This window comes from Ranitomeya imitator, chromosome 3 (genome assembly GCF_032444005.1).
Source record: "Ranitomeya imitator isolate aRanImi1 chromosome 3, aRanImi1.pri, whole genome shotgun sequence".
Classification (NCBI taxonomy): Eukaryota; Metazoa; Chordata; class Amphibia; order Anura; family Dendrobatidae; genus Ranitomeya; species Ranitomeya imitator.
Genome location: NC_091284.1, coordinates 113,387,493 through 113,405,706, shown reverse-complemented (window position 1 = coordinate 113,405,706; position 18,214 = coordinate 113,387,493). Strand labels below are relative to the sequence as shown.

At 48.3% G+C, this 18,214-nt stretch overlaps 1 protein-coding gene across 6 annotated transcripts in view; it reads right to left on the bottom strand.

Annotated features, from left to right (window-relative positions):
• LYRM9 (LYR motif containing 9) overlaps nt 1–16,065 on the bottom strand; it is a 32,894-nt gene extending 16,829 nt beyond the window's left edge. The window contains exons 1-2 of one of the 6 annotated variants that reach the window (XM_069761295.1): nt 15,960–16,023; nt 12,744–12,829 (exon numbers count right to left, since the gene is read on the bottom strand). In XM_069761295.1, the coding sequence (XP_069617396.1) occupies nt 12,744–12,817 (74 nt within the window). In that variant the 5' untranslated portion in view covers nt 12,818–12,829; nt 15,960–16,023. Of the gene's footprint in view, nt 1–12,743; nt 12,830–13,147; nt 13,228–14,541 lie in introns of all 6 variants that reach the window. The other 5 variants (XM_069761299.1, XM_069761301.1, XM_069761298.1 and 2 more) reach the window with 5 other exon arrangements.
• Nucleotides 16,066–18,214: the final 2,149 nt, after the last annotated feature.

The window sequence follows — 18,214 nt, the reverse complement described above, 5'->3', positions numbered from 1 at the left end:
CCATTCGAGATGTCCTCTATATGTTCCCCCAGCCTTCTGCGAAGTTCTCGCTTAGTTTTTCCCACATAGTCCATGGGACAACTACATTGGAAGAGATAGACCACACCTTCAGTTCTGCAGTTAGCAAAATGTCTCATCTCATAGGTCTTATTTGTGTTGGAGCTTACAAAAGTACTACCCCTAGAGATATACCTACAGAACTTGCACTTGCCACATCTAAAAGTGCCATTTTGTCTTCTCTCCAACCAGGTAGGGTTTTTTTTTTTTTTTGGGGGGGGGGCAAAGGCACTGTGCACCAATTGATCCCTAATTGACCTACCCCTCCTAAAGGTTATAGATGGAGCATCAGGGATAACATCACTCAGTTCCGGGTCCATTTTTAGAATACCCCAATACTTGTTAATCACCTCCCTCACTCGATGTGCCTGATTATCAAATGTGCCTATAATTCTAAGGTCGTTCTTGTCCTCCTCTTTAGCTCTTTTAACAAGTAACGAAGATCTTTCCTTCGTACTTGAATTCTTGAAGGCTTCATTTAATACATCCAAGGGGTATCCCCTATCCACAAATTTATCCCTTTGATCTCTTGCCTGACAGAAGAAGCTGGACTCAGTTGAACAATTCCTCCTCATACGAAGGTACTGTCCCTTCGGTATACCTCTCTTTAGACTATTTGGGTGATGGCTTTCCCAGCGTAATAGGTTATTTGTCGCCGTTGGTTTGTGGAAGGTTTCAGTGATTATACGGCCGTTATCACTCCTAGAAATTTTCAGATCCAAAAAATTAATAAAGTTATGTCTAAACTCATGAGTAAGCCTTAGACCAATATCATTGTTGTTCAACTCTTCCACAATCCTTGAGAATGATGCCTCATCTCCCGACCAAAGTATTAGAACGTCGTCTATGTATCTACCCCAGAATATCTGGGGTTTCCACCAGAAGGCATCATCCTCACCAAAAACGGACTGGTCCTCCCACCAGCCCAGGAACAGATTGGCGTACGTGGGGGCACAGGGGCTCCCCATCGCCGTGCCCCTGAGCTGGTGGAAGAAAACGCCCCCAAATGTAAAGTAGTTGTGTGTCAACACAAACTCTAAGAGTCCCAACACACACCGATTATGTTGAAATAGATGTGTACCTCTAGATCTCAAAAAATAATTGACTCCCTGTAGTCCCTTTTCATGAGGTATATTGCTATATAAAGCTTCAACATCTAGAGGCAAAGCAAACGTCATCTCCGAGGACTATGTCTTCCAATTTGAGAAGGTCAGATGAATCCCTTATGTAGGAGGATAACGAGGTAACAAAAGATCTCAATACTCTATCAACATACACACTCGTATTTTGAGTTATTGAGTCAATTCCGGCCACTATCGGGCGACCTTTTAAAGGGTTAAAGCCCTTATGCACCTTTGGCAGGGAGTAGAAGACTGGCACCATAGGAAAAGTGGGCAGCATAAAGTCATATTCATTTCTGGACAGTAGTCCAGCATCTCTTGCCTCTACCAAATGAATCTTTAGGGCATCCAAAAAGTCTCGTGTGGGATCTTTTTTCAATGGTTTATACGTTGATACATCCTTCAGGATATCCTCACACATACTCTGGTATTGGCAAACATCCAACACCACTAGATTACCCCTTGTCTGAAGGTTTGAAAATACAATTTTTATTTTGTGCTAGACTGTCCAACACTTTTCTCTCTTCCACTGAAAGGTTAGAACGATGCCCACTGCCCATGGCGCCAATCTTCTCCAAATCCCCTACCACTAATTTCAAAAATATATCAATATTATCATGGCCATCCTGAGGAGGCATCCTCCTACTTCTGGGTTTAAGGTCCGTAAATGGTCCTAGCCCTATAGGTCTCTCATTCTCATTAGTTCAGTCAGGATTCTAACACTTGATAAATCCTCATCATTTATCCCCAAGGATACACATTCTGCGTGATCGTGCGTTTTAAAGAACTTTTTCCATCTTATTTTTCTTACAAACAGGTTAAGATCTTTAACCCAGCTAAATTCATCGAACTTGTTGGTAGGGACGAATGAGAGACCCCTAGACAACACGTCCCTCTCAATATCGTTAAGGGGATAGGAGGAAAGATTAATGATTTTATTTTTATCCATTACTTTTTGCTTTTGATGTCCTCCTTCCCCTTTGGAGGGTCCGTCACCAATGTTAGCTTCTTTTCTAAAAAAGATAAGGCAGAGGAGGACGCTCCCGAGGGTGATACTTCTCTTCTGTATCCATTTCTTGTCATCATATAGTCCCTGCGCTCCTGTCTCACCCATTTTTGCCTATTATTCTTTCTCCGTGTGCCTCCAAAAATACCTCTTCCCTCCAAAAAGCTTGGAGCCCCTCTATCCGTGTCCGATGAATCTATATCAGATGATGATATTTCCTTTATGGGTTGTACCCCCCTACCTTCCTGCAAGAATGTGTATACTCTCTTCTCTTTAAATTCCTGAATATCCCGGGTAAACTGTTTGTGTTTCCTAGCTTTAATTTCGCTTTGAAACTGTTCTACCGTTGTCTGAAGACTTGCCTCCCTCCTAGCAAAATCGTTGTGCGTTTTAAATTTGAGCACCTCTTCAATCAGACCCGTTAGTTTTTTGGAGGTACTTTCAAATGTTTTTCTCTCCTCCTCCAATAAAATGGTCATAAATCTCAAAGAACTCTGTGAGTTCCACCTCCCACTTATTTAGGAGCTCTACAGATCTTGCTCGCTTCGCTGGTATAATGGAGAGTCTAAGGCCTTTGGGTACTATCTTATTTTTTATATAGTTCTCCAGTGATTGTGTTTCCCACCAGGATCGAATATTATCCTTATAGGATGCAGTTAGATTAATAAATAAACTTCTCAGGTCAGTGTTTTTTGTGGTACTCCCCTCCTCTACCTATGAGAAGGCATCAAGAGCGTCTGCTGCCCATGTTTCCCTATCTATTGTCCCGGACAGAAAACCCGCCATCAAATGTACTTTCAAAAATATCTCACAGAATATCAAATAAAGTGTCCTATTCTCAACAGCAGTATTTATTTGTTAGACCCCTTAGGGAACTTGAAACTGCAATCATCTGATCTATTGTGGTATACATAGCAGTGCACTGCTACAGTGGCTTGCGAAAGTATTCACCCCCTTGGCATTTTTGGTGTTTTGCTACCTGACAACCTGGAATTTCACTGTTTTTTTGAGGGTTTGCATCAGTTTGTGTCAAGAACATGCCTACAAGAAATAGAACTCAAAACTTCAGTGTGCATAACTGTAAGTCTCATGGGATAAGCCTCTATAAGCTTTCCACATCTGGCCACTGGGATTTTTGCCCATTCGTCGAGGCAAAACTGCTCCAGCTCCTTCAAGTTAGAATGTTTTTTCTTTTGGTGAGCAGCAGTCTTCAACTCTGACCACAGACTCTCAATTGGATTAAGGTCTGGGCTGTGACTAGGCCAATGCAAAACAATTACACGTTTCCCATTAAACCACTCAAATGTTGCTGTAGCAGTATGCTTTGGGTGATTGTCTTGTTGGAAGATGAATCCCCAGCCCAGACTCAATCACTGACAGACTGAAACAGGTTTTGCTCAAGAATATCCCTGTATTTCGAACCATCCATCTTCCCCTCAACTCAGACCATTTTTCCTGTTCCTACTGTCGAAGAAAATCCCTACAGCATGCTACCACCACGTTTCACTGTGGGGATGGTGTTCTTGAGGTGATGAGCTGTGTTGGTTTGGCACCAGACATAGCGTTTATTTTGGTGGCCAAAGGGTTTAATTTTGGTCTCTTCTGACCACAGCAGCATACTCTATACTTTTGGGGAGCCTCCCATATCTTTTGGCAAACTCAAAATGAGCCTTACAATTTTTGTGTTTAAGCTTTGTTCTGCCCACTCTTTCATAAAGGCCACCTCTATGGTGTGTACAGCATATTGTGGTCGTATGGACAGATACTCCAGTCTCTGCTTGGGAACTCTGCAGCTCCTTCAGGGTTACCTTAGGTCTCTGTGCTGCCTCTCTGGTTAATGCCCTCCTTGCTCAGGCTGGAAGTTTTGGTGGGAGGCCATCACTTGGCAGGTTTGTTGTGATGCCATGTACTTCCCATTTGATGATAATGGATTTGATGGTGCTCGGGGATCACTTGGGATATTTTTATTTATTTTTTATATAACCCAACTCTGACTTGTACTTCTCAACAACTTTGTCCCTGACTTGTTTGGAGATCTCAATGGTCTTCATGGTATTGTTTGGATAGTGCTGCCTCTTGCTTAAATGGTTTGTCCAGTCCAAACCAATAAGTCTGCAGTCACACCATGGGCTGAGGGAATGTCTGGTTTCTGAGCTGGGACAAGAGGGTAAATATAATTTATTTTTTTACTTTTCTCACCTCACCAACTTAACCATTTAGTTCTGCATCACATACAAATCGGATTACAAAAATAGTTAAACACATGTTGTAATGTAACAAAATAGGTAAAAATCCAAGGGGGCGAATACGGTACTTTGGATAGCCACTGTATGTATGTTTAGAGAAAATCACGATTTCCAATGAACACCAGTCACGAGCTGGCTTTCACAGGAGGATCAAGGTACGGTGATCATTTGCAGATCCCTGGCTGTCGGGACAACCCATCGACGCCCCACACTCACGTCCTCGGTGTGCCAATGGGAGCATGGAATGGCACGTCCACCCTCCCAGCACCATTGCCGATCAGCTTTTCCCAGTGCCAGATGTGCTGATTTGTGGAGCTGCGTAGCACTACTCCGTCAAATACATAGTGGCCGCAGCTAGATACTGAACATCGTCCCCCTACTGATTCAGATAAGGGCTGGATGTACAGTACATGACCGTGGCCAGTATTCCATCAATGGAGTTGTGCTGTGTTCAGGAAAATACTGATAATCAGGGGTCCAGTGTCACCCTCTTGCTGATGAAATATTGATGACCTATCCCAAGTATGGCAGACGCGGTACTGAATAAGGTGCGCGTCTCTGACTGGGGAGCACATAGAGAGCTGCACGTAAAGGTGGTCTGTGCCAGTTCCCCCTAGCATCACTCCCCCCCCCCTTTAGTGATGCACTAATTGGAAGACCCCCAGCCGGCCAGTGGGCACTAGAGGGGAGGGGTCCTACGGCCACTCCTACAGGGGTTAAATCCAGGTGTCCGGCCGAGAACTTTCTCTTTCACTCTCGGCAGGACACCTGGAAGCGTTTGTCCCTGCATCCCTGTAGTAATGTCGGACCCCCTGGTCGAGGCCCTGCGGAAAGGATTGGAACAGAGAGGTGAGCACTGGCTTCAGGCCATCCTTACCGGCCTCAGGGCTCACCTCCCTGGGCCTTCTCCTGACCCCGCTCTGTCTTTCCTCACCCCTTCGTCCCCTGGCCCCATAGGTCCGTCCTCCATTACCCCTTTGTCCCCTGGTCCCGTATGTCCGTCCTATATTACCCCATCGCCCGCTGGTCCCCTGGGTCCGTCCCTTAGTATCCCTTCTCCAGGGCTGTTCTCCCTCACCCCTCCGCCATCGGGCCCCCTCGGGCCTAGCTCACCTCCAATACCTTCGGGAGCACCAGCGCCCTGCGGTCCGTCGTTAGGCCCGGCCCCGATCGGTGGACAGAGGCCCCTCTCTGCGCCGCTGTCTGTGCCGGACCCCTCGGCTGTAGGGGGTCTGGGGGCCTCTCGAAGGCGGCGGGGTAGAGCCGGGCGTCGCACCCGTCGGAGGGTGGCCGGCATCTCCTCGCCGGCTCTTGTCCGGACTCCGGTGGGGGCAGATGGCAGTGATGGGCAGCCGGCTCCGTCCCGGCTGTGCGGGGCTACATCCGGCGGCGCCCGGCGGCGGACGGTGTCGCCCCCTTCCCCGGCCGCTCCGGAGAGGCCGGTGGTGGCGCCGGGTGGCAGGCGATCCGCCCGCTTACCCCGCGCCCCGGAGCGGCTCCAGGTCGGGGAGGGGAGGGCCTCGCCGCCTCGCAGCTGCAGGCGTCTTCCGGAGGCCTCAGACACCGCTCGGAGTGCTGGGGAGGCTCCGCCCAGCCACTTCCGGTCCCCGCCCACCCACTTCCGGTCGCGGCAGATCAGCGCTGAACACAGCGCTGGCCAGTCCTCGGTTGCCTTCCCTGCGGGCACATATACGCCGCCCGCAGGGGGTAACCTGGGGGCTGGTGTTAACCCATCACGTTCACCACAGTGCGCTGATCGGTCGAACTCGACCGATCAGCGTGCTGATTTATCACCTGGCCTGACCACCAGCCTACCCCCGGCAGACGCAGCCCTGATGCCTGTACGGGGGTATCAGGGGTCAGGCCGGAGAGGTCACAGGGCGGCTGAAGAGCGCGTTGTTCGGTCCCATGGGACCGAGCAAGGCGCTCAACAGCCGCGCAGCGGGAATCATGGCGACACCTCAGTAAACGCACCAAGCACAAACACATTATCACCTCCCCCCACTGCCCAAAACCTAAATAAAAATTATCCGGTAACCGCTGCCCCGTCAAATCCCAGCAATGGGGATGAATATGGTTACCTCCTGACGCCCCCCCTTCCGATTAGCGTTACAGGACCATCTACGGCCAATTATCCCCCTCTGTCTACTGATAGAATCCCCCCCATTGCACCGCATAATAACGGCGGACGAAGGCGTAGGCGCCGCACGTCCTCCCAATCTTCCTCCGATAACTCCCGTCGCCGTTCCCGCTACTCCTCTAAACGCCCCTCCCGTCACCGTCGCAGACGCAGCTCCCATAGGAGCCGCCGCAGATCCCGGGCCTCAGGATGGCTTTCATCAGCAACATCCGAGGGGTCCTAGGTATCGCTAAGTCCGGATAAGAGTCATCGTGAACGTGGCAAGTCCTCTAAATCGCGGGCACCCTCTAGGGCTTTCAGCCGGGGAGAACAATCCCCCGCGGCTTCCAGCCACAACAACCATCACGCAGTCGCTGAAGACGGAGCCATCAATCCGCCACTATGTGGTAGTAATCGGGCTCCAACGCACGATACTCAGCACATCGGCCAGTCCCACGCTGTAGCGGGAGCCAGAGTTTCCCCGTCCTGCGACATCCCCCCGTCAACATCGGCGGGGGTTCCTCCAGGATCGGTGTCCACTCGTCCAGAATCACACAGCGGTGAGTGTTCCAAGGGTAGCGAGGAAACGTTACGCTACGGGGTTAATGTGAAGGAAATGGAGCTAACTTCAGCGTTAAAGGAGATAATCCTGCAATTATCTCAGGCAAGGGGAAATGTGGTGAACAATTCAATACCACAATCCGCTAATCTACACAAAGACGCCTTCTTCTGCGGGATCAGTCCGCTAGGCGCTCATATAGACCAGGAAACGAGACTGAAGATATGGAGCAACGATTACATAGATATATGGTCGCTGTTATCAGCCGACCAACAAACGGTGGATAAAGCGAACGATAGGGGTTTTGATAAGGGGAGATCGAAAATTGCTCTAACCATGAATAATTGGATCCAGGCCTTCGCAGTATTGGGCTGTATTATGGGCCAGAAACATCCGGAACGCTGCTCCGAATTGTTTATATATCAGGACATGATATATAGTTCGTACAAGTCGCACGGCGGTTCAGCCTGGCGAAGGTACGACGAGGAGTTCCGCAGGCGTCTGGCCCTACAGCCCAATCTAGGCTGGGGGGTAAAAGCAACAGACGTGTGGTTGCGTATGATGTTGTCTCAAAAGCAGCCCCCCTTTTCAGCCACGACCACTAATTACTCCGGAGCCGCAGGTCAGAACTCAGTGGTCGTGCGAAAACCCGGGGCCTGCTGGCTATATAACGAGGGAAACTGCCGTTTCTACGCGCTATGCAAGTTCAGACACGAATGCTCCGCTTGCGGGGGGGGACACCAAGCATCAAGGTGCACTCGTCAGCCGCACAAAGGGCCTACAAGGCAGAACCCCAGTGAGCGTAACCGCGATGGCCCCCTGGCTAAAGCTCTACCCCAATAAGAAAGCGGCTCAGCAGCTGCAGGCGGGATTCTCCGACGGGTTCTTTATTCCCTTTAGGCTAACAAGAACGCCAACCCTATCCGATAACCTTAAATCGGCTCGCGAATTCCCCAAAATTCTTAGGCAAAAAATTGGAAAGGAGGTAGAATTGGGTAGGGTAGCAGGCCCCTTTACGTCGCTCCCCTTCAAAAACATTAAAATATCACCGTTAGGCATCATACCAAAAAAGGAACCCGGTAAATACCGCCTAATCCATCATTTATCTCACCCAAAGGGCGATTCGGTTAACGACGCAATTACTCCAGAAGAAGCTTCTGTCTCATACGCGTCTTTTGATAGGGCGGTAGAATTAGTGCGGGCAGCCGGGACCGGCGCCCTGCTCGCCAAATCGGACATTGAATCGGCATTCCGTTTACTACCCGTGCACCCCGAATGTTTCCACCTGCTGGGCTGCAAAGTGGACCAAGACTATTACTTCGACATGTGCCTCCCAATGGGATGTTCCATCTCATGTCACTATTTCGAGCTATTCAGCACCTTCCTAGATTGGGTAGTTCAGTACGAAACGGGCAGTAAATCCCTAATTCACTACCTCGACGATTTCCTGTTCGTCGGCCCCAGAAATTCTAAACTCTGCTCCGATCTACTAGAAAAATTCAAATCTATCTCACTCAAATTCGGCGTGCCATTGTCACCGGAGAAAACGGAGGGTCCATGTAATGTATTGCCCTTTCTGGGCATTGAAATAGACACCAACTTGATGGTGTTCCGCTTACCAGAGGATAAAATACAAAAAACCCTGCAAATGTTGAAAGGCTTCCGCGAAGTTAAAAAGGTAACCCTACAGCAAATGCAGGCGTTATTGGGTCTACTGACGTTTGCCTGCCGCGTAATGCCGGTCGGCAGAGCATTCTCGCGCAGACTATCTCTGGCAACAAAAGGCGCTTCGCAGCCCGGCCATAGAATTAGGCTCACTCGTTCGCTAAAAGCTGATCTGCTAGTATGGCAGACGTTCCTGCAATCGTACAACGGTCACACGTGTGTCATGGCTAGAGAGATCACAAGCAAGGAATTAGGGCTGACAATAGGGTGGAACAAAAAGGAGGGTTTCGCAGCAATCTATAAAAACCAATGGTGCAAATCTGGTTGGCCAGAAAGATGGACGACAACAAAGTGGGGGCAAGACCCAGCCCTATGGGAATTGTTTGCGGTAGTAGCAGCGTTGGAGATATGGGCCGATCTGTTGAGGAACATGAACATTCGTTTCCAAACTAAAAATGTGAAAACAGCGAGGAGTCTAAATCACATGTCGTCTTCATCCTTGCCCATACTCGCTCTCTTGCGACGGCTCGCACTGATATGCCTAGAAAACAATATTTGGTGTAGAGCCACCGTGGTGGCGGAGGTTGACGAGAATATCATTAACCCATTGTTATTTTCCAATTGGCAGGCTTTCAGAATCCAGCAGCCCAACGCGCAACCCCTGGGTATCCTGTGTCCACTGTCCCTGTGGGATACAGTGGCCAATCATTGATGCCCTTAATCCGGGCCTCCGTTTCGCCAGCTACCTGGCAGGTGTATGGTAAGGCTTGGGAGGAGTGGTGCTCACTAATTCGGGGTAGGCCAGTCGATAAATGCGATCAAGCACGAAGCGCGGTGACGACTGATTTTCTAATGCGGATGAGAGGAGATGGGGCGTCGGGCACCTCGGCACAACGGAAATTATCGGGGCTAGCATTTTTCTTTCAATTATTGGGATGGGTAGACGTAACTAAGTCCTTTTGCATAAGACAAGCCATAAAAGGTTGGAAAAGGCTTCAGCCAAGCCAAGAATGTCGCCGCCCCATTTCACTGAGACTATTGCAGGACCTGATTGCGTTATCCCCGTCAGTCTGCTCATCGCAATACGAGGCAGCCCTCTTATCGGCAGCTTTTGCGACCGTCTTTTTCGGAGCACTGCGTATCAGTGAATTGCTACCGCGGTCAAAAAACGCGTCGGAAGGCGGCCTAATTAATGAGGACATAGTAATATGCAGCGACGCCCTGCGCATCAGGGTTAGAAAATCCAAATGCGATCCCACCGGTAGGGGAACATGGGTCCTGGTTAACTCCACTGATGGCCCAGCTTGCCCGCTAAAAATGGTTAGAAGATTCGCCGAGATAAGACACGCTGGTAGATTTTTCTTCACTCATACAGACGGGTCCCCCCTGACCAAGTACCAATTCCAGGCGATATTCAAGCTATGCTTGGAAAAAAACGGCGCAAACCCAAAGGAGTACGGAACACATTCGTTCCGCATTGGGGCAGCCACGGAAGCGGCTAGGGCAGGAGTGCCAGAGGCCGAGGTGCAGAGAAGGGGTCGTTGGAAGTCCGCATGCTTCGCCAGATACATTAGACCCGACTTGCTTAATTAACATGTGTTGTCTCTTACAGGGGTTGAAGTTTGGGTGGTAGGAGATTCCTACGTTTACTGGGCCGAAAAGAGGGCCGAACGGCGGCCAGGAGGGATAAATCTTTACCTCCCGGGCATAAAAGTTAAATGGAGGGGTGTCAGAGGCCTCCAGTGGAAACAGGTGTTCAAAGAGATGGTTGGAATAGCAGGGATGGCGGAACACCCGGTGATAATGGTGGTACACGCGTGTGGCAATGACCTTGGCAAACAAAAGGTGGCCGAATTGTACAAATGGGTGACAACTGATATGGAAAGGTTCAGCTGTCTATTCAGGAACATGATACTGGTGTGGTCGGATATAACACCACGGGCCGTCTGGCACGGAGCAAGAGATAAAAAAGCCATAGAGCGGACAAGGAGCAAATTCAATGCTCGGATTGGAAAATATGTGAGAGGAAGAGGCGGTATCGTGATTCGTCACCACCAGCTACAAGGGGATAACACGCCACAATTAAGACCGGACGGAGTTCACCTAACGGACATTGGCCTCGATATTTTTCTGTCTGGTTTACAGGATGGGGTTGAACAGGCCTTAACATTGAGGGGTGGGGTCGGAGTCCCGCGTAGGTAGTACACGGGATCCTCCGTGGCGGAAGAAGCGGGGGAGGGCAAAGGTCGTAACCGCTCGTTGGGCCAATTCCCCTGTCAATCACGGACAGGAGCTCGGCGCGAGCCGCTCGTTACGATATGTAATTGCCCTTTCTCTGCTTATTTAATTAATAAACTGTGACCGACCTGTTCAACCCACCTAGGACTGTGTGTGTTTGATTACGGGACTGATGGGAGGGGGGAAGGCACTGGTTACGACACCCAGGTCTCCACAGTCTGGCAGACGCGGTACTGAATAAGGTGCGCGTCTCTGACTGGGGAGCACATAGAGAGCTGCACGTAAAGGTGGTCTGTGCCAGTTCCCCCCTAGCATCACTCCCCCCCCCCTTTAGTGATGCACTAATTGGAAGACCCCCAGCCGGCCAGTGGGCACTAGAGGGGAGGGGTCCTACGGCCACTCCTACAGGGGTTAAATCCAGGTGTCCGGCCGAGAACTTTCTCTTTCACTCTCGGCAGGACACCTGGAAGCGTTTGTCCCACCCACCCTCCCTTTTAAAGGCTAATTATGATACTAACCCGCAGGAGAATGTAAATGTGTAAATTATGTTGTAATATATAAAAAAAAAAAAAAAAAAAGTGTTTTTTTGCATACGTATGTGATATAACTAACCCTGGTAACCTTTATTAAGTCACAGCGGAAGAAGCGGGGGAGGGCAAAGGTCGTAACCGCTCGTTGGGCCAATTCCCCTGTCGATCACGGACAGGAGCTCGGCGCGAGCCGCTCGTTACGATATGTAATTGCCCTTTCTCTGCTTATTTAATTAATAAACTGTGACCGACCTGTTCAACCCACCTAGGACTGTGTGTGTTTGATTACGGGACTGATGGGAGGGGGGAAGGCACTGGTTACGACACCCAGGTCTCCACAGTCTAGGCCATCAATATAAAATTTCCAGAAAACTCCTTTAAGCCACTTCTTGTTGACCGTGTTCACAGTATTCCATGGTAAATCTAATGCTTCGGAAACGGATTTGTATCCTTCGTCTGATAACTTTCAACAATAAGATTCCTTTGCTGTGTTGTAAACTGTTTACAGACCATGGCTTTTGCTATAAAATGAAACTAAGAAAATGTCAGAAAAATTCTCCTACAGCAGCAAACTTTATATGGGGTTAATCAGAATCACTGTAAATGATGGCAGTTAAGCAGTGGCTACTACTGTAAATCCTGGACAACCCCTTTAAATTTAGTACAACAGCGACCAACATCACCTAGAACTGGAAGTCCCTTCAAACCTGATATAAAGAATAGAGGAAGATTGGTCTGGAAGGCTGCCAAGAGACCGACAGCAACATTAAAGAACCTGCAGGAATTCTTGCAGGTACTGGTTGTGTACTGCATGTGACAACTTTCTCGCGTATTCTGCATATGTATGGCCTGTGGGGTAGGTTGCTCAGACAAAAGCCTTTACAATGAAAAATATCCAAGCCCAGCTGTTTTACTAAAACTTACATCAACCCGGTCAAAATCTTGTGGGAAAACAGGTAATGTTCTGATGAGGTTGAATTTTTTACCATAATTCCAAATGGTATGTTTGGAGCAAAGGCAACACTGCACATCACCAAAAAACACTATACCCACTGTGAAGCATGGTGGAGGCAACATTATGCTTTGGGGCTGTTTTTGTCAACTGAAACTAGGGAATTAGTCAATGAGGAGGAATTATGAACAGTTCCAAATATTAGTCAAAACCTTCAGGCATCGGCTATAAAGATGAAGAAGAATTTCACCTTTCAGCTTGAGAGACACGGAAAATGCCCTCACAATCTGACAGATTTGAAGCACTGTGTTCTAGATTTGTCATGTTGATAAAGTCCTGCCAAAAAAGACCAAAAGTAATAAATTCATAAGGTAATTCAGCCAGGTATTAGTTTAAGGGTGTGCATATTTGCGCAACCACATTATTTTAGTTTTTCATTTTTATTTTTCCACCTGAAAAGATTTCAGCTTGCTATTCCATTGAAAGATTATACAATAAAGATTATAAGCCGAATAAAAGGTGGAACATTTTTTTTAAAGTGATTCTTCTAGGTTTGATTTTTTTACATGACAAAACCTAGCATTTTAACAGGAGTGTGTATACTTTTTATATCCACTGTATTTGGTACTTTTTAATGCTGGTAAAATGGTATACCTGAGTGTTACGTAAAAAGAGCTTCACAGACTAGCAGTGCAAGTTGCAGTCAAGTATTTAGCAAAGTGTTGTCCGTAGGGCTAAGGAAGAAGGAGCAGTACAACACAGGTTAACTGCCACAAAACGAGCAGAGGTACATATACCCTAAGCCTGCCTGGTATTTTAGGGCGAGAAGGATGGTAAACCTATTTAAAGTGAACCTGTCAGCAGGATTGTGCACAGTAACCTACACACAGTGTCAGGTTGGCGCCGTTATACTGATTAAAATATCTGGGTGATGAAATCTGTCTTGTGGTTGTTGTGTAACCTGTATTTGTAGTTTTCAGTTAATGATATGCTCGTGCTCTGGGGCGGCCTGTGGGGGGTCTTTATGTGGTGCTCTGCTTACACAATCATCTGTATGGGCTTATGGCAGGTCACTGATCCCTCCCTGACATGCCCCTAGTTTATATACTGCATAAAATATTGTGGGGTTACAAAAAAAATGGAACTTTATCAAACCTGTGCTGTACCATGATTTATGCCTAAACGCCTATAGTATTGTGGGGTTAAAAAAATAAATAACTTTATCAAAATGGGCGGTGCTCGTGCAATAATATTTATCGCGTTCCGATAGATGCAAGTGCCGACACCATTTTGATGGAGAAAAAAAAATTTGGCTCCATCAAAATTGCACCGGCACATCCACAATCGCATCTATCGGAACGCTATAGATGTTATTGCGCAGGTACCGCTATTTTGATGAAGATAATTTTTTCACACAATATTCTATACAGTATGTAAAATAGGGGACAGGTCAGTGAGGGATAAGTGACTAGAGATGAGCGAATTTGCTCGGGTTCCCTCTTATTCGGTAAGCTATAGCGCTTGCCGAATAATCTGCAGAGGGACCAGGATTCCTGGATCGCTCCGGCCGATCGGTTCCGCAGCTGCATGTGTCACGGCTGTGTGACAGTCACAGCACATGAATGGAAAACCCAACACACAGACTCTCCATTCATGTGCTGTGACAGTGACACAGGCGCGACACATGCAGCTGCGGCACGGATCGGCGGAAGCGATCCAGGAACCCGAATTCCCTATAGCTTACCGAATACGAGGGAACCCGAGCAAATATATACACTCATCCTAGAGAACCTGGTCAGTTATGTAAATCACACTCTAATCACAGTGTGATCCAAATTTCTCAGCTGAGGAGAAAATGGAGAAAAAAATGTAATCTTCTCTATTCTGTCAGAGAGTGGTTTTTTTCACTCAGACCGTGCACGGCTCAATAGAATAACATTCGTCTGAGACAATGTCTTGTCGGATCGCAATCGGACCGAAAATACCATCATGAGCACGAGCCCTTGGACCAGGTTCATACGAGCATATTTCATGGTCCGTATACGAACCGCAATGCCCGGTCCGGCCTCAGCTCTCCCAGTCTGAACTTACAGCCTCATATGTCAGGACCATATAAGGGGGTCCAGTAGTGAAACCTCCAGTTGTAATATATAGTAATAAGTATAATCCCAGCCCACGGACTCCTCAGCGCGCAGCCCAGGAACGTAGCTCGCAGCACAAGCACGCAGCTCGCAGCCCAGGAACGCAGCTCAAAGAACAAGGACGCAGCTAGCAGCACAAGCACGCAGCTCAAAGAACAAGGACGCAGCTCAAAGAATAAGGACGCAGCTAGCAGCACAAGCACGCAGCTCAAAGAACAAGGATGCGGCTCAAAGAATAAGGACGCAGCTAGCAGCACAAGCACGCAGCTCAAAGAACAAGGACGCAGCTCAAAGAATAAGGACGCAGCTAGCAGCACAAGCACGCAGCTCAAAGAACAAGGATGCGGCTCAAAGAATAAGGACGCAGCTAGCAGCACAAGCACGCAGCTCAAAGAACAAGGATGCGGCTCAAAGAATAAGGACGCAGCTAGCAGCACAAGCACGCAGCTCAAAGAACAAGGATGCGGCTCAAAGAATAAGGACGCAGCTAGCAGCACAAGCACGCAGCTCGCAGAACAAGCACGCAGCTCAAAGAACAAGGACGCAGCTAGCAGCACAAGCACGCAGCTCGCAGCCCAGGAACGCAGCTCAAAGAACAAGGACGCAGCTAGCAGGACAAGCACGCAGCTCGCAGCCTAGGAACGCAGCTCAAAGAACAAGGACGCAGCTAGCAGCACAAGCACGCAGCTCAAAGAACAAGGATGCGGCTCAAAGAACAAGGACGCAGCTCGCAGCCCAGGAACGCAGCGCGCAGAACAAGGACGCAGCTCAAAGAACAAGGATGCAGCCCAAGGACAAGGATGCAGCTCGCAGAACAAGGATGCAGCTCGCAGAACAAGGACGCAGCTCAAAGAACAAGGACGCAGCTCAAAGAACAAGGACGCAGCTAGCAGCACAAGCACGCAGCTCAAAGAACAAGGATGCGGCTCAAAGAACAAGGACGCAGCTCGCAGCCCAGGAACGCAGCGCGCAGAACAAGGACGCAGCTCAAAGAACAAGGATGCAGCCCAAGGACAAGGATGCAGCTCGCAGAACAAGGACGCAGCTCAAAGAACAAGGACGCAGCTCAAAGAACAAGGACGCAGCCCAAGGACAAGGATGCAGCTCGCAGAACAAGGACGCAGCTCAAAGAACAAGGACGCAGTTCGCAGAACAAGGACGCAGCACAAGCATGCAGCTCGCAGCTCACAGCCAAAGGACGCAGCTCAAAGAACAAGCACACAGGTCGCAGCCCAAGGACGCAGCTTGCAGCCCAGGAAAGCAGCTCAAAGAACAAGCACACAGCTCGCAGCACAGTGAGCAGGCAGGCTTAGATCACGTCATACAAGAGGTCACCGTGTGCTCGGTGCTGTAGCGTTGATTGCAGTCATACTAGGACTGTACAGTATCTCACATGTCTTCCGGTGCAGAGGTCGCAGATATTTCCTTTTCTGCTGTAGACGGGTAAATGAGATGGAGGCGCCACCTGGTGGCAGAATGATGTTATTGCAGCTGGGGATAGATCACTGTCCTCCTCCTGATGACATTCCTGTCACTTATTTACTGATTTGTTCTGTAGCATAGATACAGCGAGATCAGTCCCACTCCCAACACTATAGTCTTATTCCAAAAGGGTACCAGTGTAAAGGCTTTGAAAACTTGCAAACTGTATGAACAACAGGTAGTTGAGCAAAGAAATGCAGCGTTTAGCATTTCGGACAAATTCATGACTGTGGCATTCCCTCTGGTGTGTCATGCTGTAAATAAAGCTGCCTTGTTTTTTATACTTCCTGCATTTTGACTTGCGTTTCCGCACTAAACACACGTGCATTCTTTACCTGTGGATTTTCTGCATCTAATGTAAGTCTAAAATCCGCAGAGAAAACTCCACAGACAAGCAAGAGATATTGACATGTTGCGGATGTGAAGCACGCGCTGCAGGTCAGTTTCCACTGCGTAAAAAGATAGGCCCAGTGGGCAGGAGATTCCTATACATCCCATCCGCTTTGCTGTGGTTTTGACACAGGGAGAATATTCAGCATCAAAAACTCATCATGGAGACGTGTCCTTATGTGCACACGGTCAGTAAACGCTGCGGGTTGGACGCTTCGTACTTGTGCGGCGTCCAGATGTTACAGCATAGTGGATGGGACTTCAAGAAATCACATGTCCACAGACGCCGGCGGATCATCCGCGGAGACGGATACGCTGCGCTTCTTTCTAGACCGCAGCATGTCAATTTCTCTTGCAAACATAAACATCATACCTACCCCAAAATGGCTCAGGGAGCAAAGCACAAACCCTCACACAGCTCCATTAACCAAATATTGAAAATGTTACAGGTCTTGGATAATGGCGACACAAGCAAAAAAAATGTTTTTTTGCAAATATCCACATTTTTTTCAACACTTACATGAAAAAAAAAACCTATGCATTTTTGGTATCTGCATGTTTGGAAATAACCTGAAGAATCGTATTGCCAGATCAGTTTTACCTTTTAGTGAACATGATAAAGCAAAAAAAAAAAAATCAATTGGAGAATTTATTTCAAATACATCACATGATGAAATAAATAGTGTCATTCAAAAGTACTCGTGCCACAAACAACTCATACGGCTATATTGATGGAGAAATAAAAAAGTTATGGCTCTTGGAAGAAAAAGATGAAAAGCCAAAAACGGAGACCAGCCATGTGGGGAAGGGTTATAAGCCATATGCTGCAGCCTGGTATATGTTCTTACTACGAAACACTGCACTGTGTAACGCCGGATTCACACATCAGTGGCTCCGGTACGTGTGGTGACAGTTTCCTCACGTACCGGAGCCACTGACACACGTAGACACATTAAAATCAATGCATCAGTTCAGAGGTCATTGATTTTTTGCGGACCGTGTCTCCGTGTGCCAAACACGGAGACATGTCAGTGTCGTGGGAGCGCACGGATTACACGAACCCATTAAAGTCAATGGGTCCATGTAAAACACGTACCGCACACGGACGTTGTCCGTGTGCAGTCCGTGTGCCATGCAGGAGACAGCGCTACTGTAAGCGCTGTCCCCCCACTGGTGCTGAAGCCCCGATTCATATCTTCCCTGCAGCAGCGTTTGCTGTAGAGACGATATGAATAATTGTGTTTAAAATAAAGATCTATGTGCGGGTGGTACCCAGTGGGCACACGGGCGGCACAGGTGTGCCACACTGATGTGCCACAGAAACGCACCGGCACACGGACACGGATAATTCCGGTACCGATTTTTCCGGTACCGGAAATATCTGGACGTGTGAGACTGCCCTCAGAGAAACCATCCCTGCAAAAGCCTTCTGAGGGCTCAACGTCTTGGCTAACTAGTCAGAAGCAGGTTCCTGGCAGCTTAAAAGGGTATTCCCATCTCCAAGATCCTATCCCGATATGTAGTAGGTGTAATAATAATAATAGTATTAACAAATATTTCCAATTAGAAATGTAGTATAGTTTTTCTGATTCGCTGTGTCTCTACCCTCGTATGCAGGCACTGCAGGACCTTAGGTATCCATGGCTGCAACCACTAGCAACTAGCTACCTGTGACTATATCAGTGGATGTAACCATGGATACCTAAGG